Consider the following 8,943-nt stretch of genomic DNA (forward strand, 5'->3'; position numbering starts at 1 on the left):
ATAATTTCCACATTCTGTGGGATCACCTTTCTTTGGAATGGGTACAAATATGGATCTCTTCCAGTCCGTTGGCAAGGTAGCTGTCTTCCAAATCTCTTGGCATAACCGAGTGAGTGCCTCCAATGGGGCATCCATTTGTTGAAATATCTCAATGGGTATGCCATCAATTCCTGGAACCTTGTTCTTCGCCAATTCTTTTATTGCAGCTTTGACCTCCTCCTTCAGTACTGTTGGTTCTAGATCATATGCCACTTCCTGAAATGGATGCAGATCGACCATTTCCTTTTGGTACAGTGATTCTGTGTATTCCTGCCATCTTCTCTTGATGTTTCCTGCATCATTCAATACTTTGCCCATAGAATCTCTCAATATTGCAACTCAAGGCTTAAATTTTTTCTTCAATTCTTTCAGCTTGAGAAATGCTGAGCGTGTTCATCCCTTTTGGTTTTCAAACTCCAGGTCTTAGCACATTTCATTATAGTAATTGCTTTTGTCTGCTTGAGCTGCTCTTTGAATACTCTTGGTAGCTTTCCTTTATGCTCCCTGCCTAAATCATTTCACTTATATATTCCAAAAATACCTCTATATGATTTTGTTTCTTATATAAAGTTTCTGCATCTGTTTCATCCTTTGAGATTTTCAAAGGCAAAAACCATATCTTATTTATTTGTGTATTCCCAGCACCTAGCACCTAGCATATTGTCTGTCACAAACGTTTTTTTCTTTCCAGTTGCTATTGAATCGATTCTGATTCATGGTGACCCCATATATATCAGAGTAGAACTGTGCTCCATAGGGTTTTCAATGGCCAATTTTTCAGACGTCATTTGCCAAGCCTTTCTTCCAAGGCACTTCAGGATAGACTCAAACTGACAACCTTTTGGTTGCAGCCAAGCACTAGACACTTACATTAATCTGAGAGATGCAAAGATATATGTTGTGGGAAATAGACTCACTTCCCTTACACACACAGGCACATACATACACATGAACAGATACACAGGGAGGGGCAGAAATTCACTAGAGATAGCTGGAGACATAGAGAATACCCAAAATATTAGGAACATGCACTCAGAAACACATATGCACAAAGAAAGAGACATCAAAGGCAGAAAAAGCAGATTTTCCACTTCCAAGGAGCAATAGGAATGTGAAAAGCCATATTGTGCTCTTGCAACTATAAGCATATGAGAGAACCACTTTCACCAAAAGCTAGATGACATTAGGACAGATGTTGTGAATTCCAACTCAGTCTAGGCTATATAGTCTAAACTGAAACTAAGGTGAATTAAAACAACTCAGAAAAACTAAAGCAGATTGAACATATCTCACATAGCATTCATGTACAATTGATTTCATTCTCTTATGCAGAAGTAAATAGTGAACTTATTCTAACTGAAGGCCTTCTCCACCCTGACAAGACCATCGTCCCAAACAGCCTCAGCCTCTGGTCAGGCAGAGGCTGACCAAACACCCAAAGAAGAGCTGAGAAAAGTAGACGAGAGAGCATCATGATTATCAACTGTTTCAGGATTATAAATTATCCAACACACCTATTCATCAGTGCTCTAAGCTGAACTGACAGCCATTCATTCTCTCAGCAAATATACTCAGCCCTCCTCTTAGCTTCACACTGGGCTAGGAACTGGGGTCACCAAGAAGAAGATGGTCCCTGTAGTATTAGCACCTATCTTAAAATTTCTAGACATGAAATTCCTAAATGTCTTAGTTGGGAAATCCCACTGCTCCTTTGGTTTCATGGTATGACAGACACATCTAGAGTTCAAAGAGGCAAAAGCCCAGGCTTTATAGAAAATAGTTTTTTTTTGTTGTTGTTATACAACTCAGTAATTTTACTGAAACCACCCTGCAGTTTGTATTTCCTGTTTTTGTTCTCTTTAGATGCCAGAAGGCAGGCACTTCATAACTGTTAAAGATCAAGAGTTTTGTTGTTTTTTTTCTTTTTCTCATGCAATGTTTAGGCATAGGAGTAAGAGATAAAAGAACAATTTAGCAGCTTGGGGTATAAAGCAGCCCAGCAAAATAAGAAAGTTAACTGGATGCTTGGGAGCACAAACACATTGATTTGGTTACTTTTTAATAATTCAAGGTACTTTCACATACTTCTACTATGGGGACTGGGTTAATGAGGCCAATGAATATCCACCCGGCAATGGGCTAAAGTGCCCATAAACTTCTTGCACCTGCATTTCTGCAAAGAACTCCTACATCTGCCTCCAAAAAGCTGTATGTGTGGGGGCGGGGTGGGTTGTACATGTAAAGTATGTGTGAGAGTGTGTGTATTTGTGTGTTGTTCATGCACTTCACCTGGTCCCAGAAACGACTTCTTTTTAATCATTATCCACTTACTATTCAACATCATCCATTTTTCCTCTAAGGAAAAAAATTCAAAAATATAAAATGGAAATAGAGAGATAGGTTATTACTTATTCCTAATCACTTCTAAAATGATAATGTATAAGCATTTTGTAAGCTGAGAAGCTCTAAAACTAGTATCAATTACTCTGGTAGCGTAGTGCCTAAGTCATTTGACTGCTATCAGAAGGCTGGTGGTTCAAACCCACCAGCCACTCCTTGGAAAGAAGATTGGGCAATCTACTTCTGTAGAGATACCTGTTTGGAAACCCAAGAAGGGGTCACTGTGAGACTGTGAATCAAAGTGACTAGATAGCAGTGAGGTCAGTGAGGTGGTGGTTTTTTTTTTTTTTTTTTGTATTATTTTCTTAGAAATGAAGGATGTTTAGACCTGAAAGGAAACATTTTTTTTCAGGAGGAGGGGGAGCAGAATTTTTAAATATCATAGAATCGCTTTCCCATGGAATACCATGCAGGCATTAAAAAAGAGTGGAGAGGATCTGATGTGCTGATATGAGAAGATACTAGAGATAAGTGGAAAAAGCAAAACACATAACAGTAGGCATATAGTAAAATCCCATTTGTATGTGGATTTCTGAGAGGGAATTTTTATAGGAAATAATCTTCCACTGAAAAGGAACACCATATGAAATGGCATGAGGCTGAGCCATGGTCATATTTCAAAACTTAGTGGCTGAAGTGTCTTTCTTTTTCTTTTGTTATCTCCATGAGGTAGTAAAGTCCTAGGATGCAACAGGAGTGGAATCAGGATATCCATGTGTTCCTTAGGACTACAATTCTCAGGCCAATGAATCTTCAGAACCCAAAGCCTCATTCCTTCATAGAGGCTTCCTAGGGCCCAAACCCATCTAGGTGAGAAATAAATCCCATGGAATGGCTGCTGGCCACTCCTAAAGCACTGGAGTGACTCAAGAGGAACTCAAGACACACTCCTGTCTGTATCCATATTGGAATTTATGCCAGGAAACTAGAGAGACCCTGGGTTATATGCTCCCCAATTACTGCAGTGCTGGGAAATGGCATCACAGATCCATTGGAAGCAGTACATAACCACACCCAGAAATGGCCTTTGAAAAGGTATCAGATTTCCTCATCATTTTATTAGCTCTTAATGGGATTTTCATCTGTCATCTGACAAAATTATTCTAACATTCCTCTAGAAGAATAAGACTAAAATTATTTTGAAAAAAGAGGCAGGATTTTGCTACCCATTATTTTAAAATATCATAAGCATACAAAATATCACCATGGTAGAACAAAGAGTAAACTCTAAAACAAACTCTTTGTGTAGAAGATCTTAATGTGAGACAAAGGGCATATTTTGAATCAATGAGGAAGGAGAATGAATTCAACTCTCACATTGGAAAAACTGATGACTTGGAAAAAATAATTCCAGTTAGAACCCCACCTCATATGATTGCCAAAATAAACTTTCATAAAATACTAGTATCATATGTAAGTTATCACTTAACTACTCTTTGGAATAGGAAGAAATTTCCAAACATAAGTAACAGGAAAAAATTACAAAGGAATAAACAGGTTTGTCTACATAGAATTTTAAAACCTCTGCATAGCCAAAAGAAAGAAAAAAAGATATATTATGTATACCAAACCAAAACCAAACTCACTGCTATCAAGTCAGATCTGACTCATAGCAAACCCTCCTTGGGTTTCCGAGGCAGTATCACTATGGAAGTAGATTGCCCAACCTTCCTTCCAAGGAGTGGCTGGTAGGTTTGAACCACCAGCCGTCTGGTTAGCAGTCAAATGCCTTAGGCAGTATATAGGTAAATTATAATGCGGCAATAAAGGGTAAATATACTTAATGCAGAGAGCTTTGAAAATTAATAGGAAGAACATTATTATCTCAAATCAATATAAAAATGAGCACAAGACATAGACATTTTACATTGGCTAATAGATACAAGAAGATAAGTCCTGCCTCAAAAGTAATTTTAAAAAATCAAATTAAAAGAGTGCTAGAAACCACTTTTCATTTTTTAAATCAGCAAGGTGCTTAATGTGGTTAATATCCTAAGGCGATGAGGTTACAGTGAGCCAGGCACTCTCCCACACTGCTAGCCAAGTTACAAACTGGTACAATCTTTGTGGAAAGTAATTTTGGCATTTTGGCAATTTGTTCTAAGCGTTTTTAAAATGTTCATAGTTTACCCTTTGACACAATAATTCTACTTCTAAGAACGTATCTTAACAAAACAATGAGATGAGCATGAAGATTTTGGAACAGACATTAATCCAAGGAGTATTTTCTGAGCATCTGCTCTGTGCTGGATTTGTGTTGGGAGTCACGTGAATAAGAGAAATATGGCTCCTGCCCTTATGGAAATTACCATCTATCAGTTTTAAAAGGATGCTAATCATATGTTATTCCTAGTATGCAAATTCTGAAAACAACCAAAGTAACAAACAACAGGGAATGGGTAAATAAATTACAGTATATTCAGTAAAGTCATTAAAAATGATTTTTGAAAGAATCCATAATGACATGGGAAAATACTCAAGTTAAAATCCTAAAAGCAAAAATTAAATCATGATGCAAAATCAAATATGCAATATTATCCCAATTGTGTAAAAAAGAATACATACTCATTTTAAAAAAGACTAGAAAGAAATATATGAACATGTTAGCACAGGTACTTTGTTTATTTTGCTAAAAGTTAGAAAAACTGGGCCCTAAGTCTTTTTTTTAACTGTGCTTTAGGTGCAGATTTACAGAGCAGAATTTGTTTTACATTCAACATTTTGTGTACGTTTGGTTTCACACCCCAATTACCTTTCCCAACCCTAACCCACTCTCCTCCTCTCCCTTCCCAGTAACCCCCTCCTCCCCATGCCCTTCGTAGTTATGCACTCCTGTGTGCCCTGCTTTTCCTTCCGTGTTAATGTTGCCCCTCAGGTGCCCCATGGCTGATTGCTCAAAGGGATGTATCTCTGTAGAGTAGAGGGGGTGCATTGCCCTGAGTTGAGTGTTCTGCTTGCAAGTCTTATTTACTGTTGGGCTGAGAGCTAGCCTTTGGGAGTGAGTTTTATCCCAGACCCGATGTGTATTCCAGGGCAATAGTCTCGGGGATCCCACCAGACTCGATCCGACCAGTAACTCTGATTATTATTGTGTTTTTGGATTTTGTTCCACGTTTTTCCTCCCACTGTATGCAGGATCTCCAAAACTGGGCCCTAGGTCTTAGCTCCACTGTTAACTACTAATATATGACTTTGTGCAAGTTAGTTAAACCTCATAAATGTTAACTTTTTATTTTGTAAAATGGAGTTATAAGTCTGGCCTTGACTTTCTCCAAGTACTCAAATTAGATAACACATGAGTATTTTGTAAACTGAGAAGCTTTAAATAAATATCATGTACTACACCTAAGGCACTTGACTGCTAACCAGAAGGCTAGTGGTTCAAACCCACCAGCTACTCCTCGGAAGGAAGATGAGGCAATCTACTTCCGTAGTGATATTGCCTCGGAAACCCAAGGAGGGGTCGCTATGAGTCAGGTCTGACTTGACAGCACATAACAACAACAACTATTTTCTTAGCAAAGAAGTATTAGATCTGAAAAGATGAACCCTTTTCCTCGTCTCTCTTTTCCTTCAGATTCCTATTTAATAAAAGGCTTATTTTGGAGAACTTTTTCTTGTCTTATTCTATCTGCCCCAATCACTGTGCATCTTTACCACATTTATGTGCACTACATTAATCCACACTTATTGGCCAACTTTATATATTGAGAAGCATGTATGAACCGTGTGTAGGTTAGGGCGGTCCTGAGTTTTTAGGAAACTATGAAACTATCATTTCTTCACTCCTGTCATAATCTTTTGCCCTGAGGATGTATAGATATAACAACTAGGCTGCCTTAAAATCAAAGATTTATTCGGGGAAAGTTTCCATAAACCCTCTGATGGATGACATCTGGATCTTAAATATTTTTCTTACAACTGTTAAGTTGTAAGTGTAAACTTTTCCCCAAGAAGAAGACCACCCACCTGATGCCTTGTGTGGGACTGTCCCCAGCAGAGGGACATTGACAGTTGGGTCTGCCATTATGCCTTTATCCAAGGAGCGCAGGGACAGGAATTCATAGAAGTATTCTGCCTACAAAAAAAAAAAAAAAAAAAATCATTGGTAATTAGTGTCATGGGGAACCACAGAGAGTGAGAAGCACTTCTCAACTCATCATCTGTCTGATGGGAGTGATAGCTTTCACTATGGGAACGCTAGAGCACATGACGTCTAAGATGTGTTGGTCTATCGTCTATGTTTTAAAATGGTAGAATTAGAACCTCTGTTTGGAAAGAAGTGATCCTCTAAGATCATTACACATATTTATCCAAAATATCCACAAAATGTAGCCTTTTAGCTTAAATGCTATTATTTAGTTGCTGTTTCCTAAAAAGACCGAGAACAAAATGCTCTCAAGGAAACAAGTGATGTCAAAACAGTCTTCACCTAGTCCCTAGGAAGTTCATCTCAGCTTCCGGGGGCATTCTTTAATTTCTTTCAAATCTGAAATCAGTTTTTTTTTTTTTTTTTTAATCAGAATTTGGAGAGCTGCAATAAATAGGATAATGAAAACAGCAACCTAATGGCAAAAGGAAAATATTAAAGTTCAAAATGTAAGGAGTTTGCTGTTAGCATTTCTTTTTCTGTCTCATTCTCTTTGAAAGGTTTATATTAAAAGTCTCAATTATGGAGAAAAAAGGTCTAAAAATGCAAAAGCCACTACTTCAATATGACAAGCTATAAAACTTTACACTGTAAATATTTTCATTTTCCCACTAAGTCTTTAGTTGAGAAAATGATTCCTGCTACTCAAACAGCCATAAAACACTGAAAGTAGTGACGCATTCTCTCACTGTACAGCATTGGTGCTTAACTGATTCTCAACTAATTATTTAACAGTTTTATGGAGACAATATATTATTGCTTGGAAATAAAAACAATACATAGAACAAATACTAAAATCAGAGGCAACTTGAGTGGTTCTGCAGATATGTGTAGAAATATTCAGAATTTGGATAGATTATGTAAAAAATTATGGGTTAGAAGAAGATTAGAAAAAGAACATGAGATTTTCTTACATGCAGCATAAAATTTACTTTCCAGCATGGAAGATATTAAGAACTACGTGATAGACATTTGAACAACTTTCTTGTTTCAAAAAAAAGAAAAATAAATAAATAAAAAATACACATAAAAACATTATTTGACCCATAGCAACCCTCTGGGACAGAATAGAACTGCCCCATAGGATTTCCAAGCCTGTAGTTTCTAGGGAAGCAAACTGCCACATCTCTCTCCTGTGGAGCAGCTGGTGAGTTTGAACTACTGACCTTGTAGTTAGCAGCCAAGCATATAACCACTGCACTATCAGGGCTCCTTGTGTACAGTGTTAAGAATTTTATATGAGAATAATAATGAGAAGCTTAACCTCAGCTGGTATGGGGACATTGCCTACATTGCAGTGAGTTGAAAAATGCTTCGTGGTCTCACTAGGCCAAAAGGAGCTCCTTCATTGACCAAATTCCCACTGAAGCCCCTTCTCTGAGTGGTGGCAGTATTTCCAATGTTAACAGTGTCCTGGGTGAGTAATAGAATTGTATGAATTTAGTAAATTCATTCACTAGGTGGGCCCCAAGGATCAAGGATCATAAGACAGGTAATTCCTACCCTGCCTAAAGCAAGGCAGAGGATTGAAAGAAGTCTGATGGAAAGAGTGCCATCAGGAAAGGCAATTCAATTTGGAATGAATTCCTTCCAAAGAGGGAACTTTATCTCTGTGACTACAAGCAAACTAGCAACTATGAAAAGCGTTGTTGTTGTTACGTGATGGCAAGTCAGGCCCAACTCATTGCGACCCCTCCTTGGGTTTCTGAGGCAGTATCACTACAGAAGTAGATTGCCCCATCTTCCTTCTGAGGAGTGGCTGGTGGGTGTGAACTGACAGGCTTCTGGTTTTCAAAAATCCAGGCAATTTAAGTGAGTTCTATCAGTTGTGCTTTCTTCTATACTTCACAGGATAGTGTTTGTCATCTACTGATTTGCTCTAAAACATATTTTAGTTTGCATTAGAAAGGATTTAGTGCTGGATTCCCTTGTAATTAATAACTTTGGAATTATTTCTGTTACCAAGTAAAGTAAAAACAAGCAGTAATAAAATAGCAAACACTCATGTAATGTATACCATGTCCCAAGACTTATTCTAAACACTTATATTAATTCTAAGCACTTATATTTCCATAAAAGGAAAGGATGGAAAAGAACTTAGTGTATAGTGTGCAAAGACTGTGAAACTGAAAATTTTAGTGGTTATATTACTTCAAATACTGTATTACTTCAAATACTAAATAGTGAATAGTTATCATTTGAAAAGGTAAAAGAGCTGAACAGAAGATTTCAAAGAGCAGCTCGAGTAGACAAAGCCAATTACTATAATGAAATTTGCAAAGACCTGAGTCTGAAAACCAAAAAGGAAGAACACGCTCAGAATTTCTCAAACTGAAAGAACTGAAGAAAAAATT

General features: G+C 37.5%; 1 protein-coding gene across 1 annotated transcript in view; it reads right to left on the reverse strand.

Moving 5' to 3' along the window:
* WIF1 (WNT inhibitory factor 1) overlaps positions 1-8,943 on the reverse strand; it is a 109,356-nt gene that overhangs the window by 34,965 nt on the left and 65,448 nt on the right. The window contains exon 3 of the mRNA XM_007942742.2: positions 6,409-6,517. Within this exon, the coding sequence (XP_007940933.1) occupies positions 6,409-6,517 (109 nt within the window). The remainder of the gene's footprint in view (positions 1-6,408; positions 6,518-8,943) is intronic.

This window comes from Orycteropus afer, unplaced genomic scaffold, assembly GCF_000298275.1.
Source record: "Orycteropus afer afer isolate SDZICR_OR568_19922 unplaced genomic scaffold, OryAfe1.0 scaffold00097, whole genome shotgun sequence".
Lineage (NCBI taxonomy): Eukaryota > Metazoa > Chordata > Mammalia > Tubulidentata > Orycteropodidae > Orycteropus > Orycteropus afer.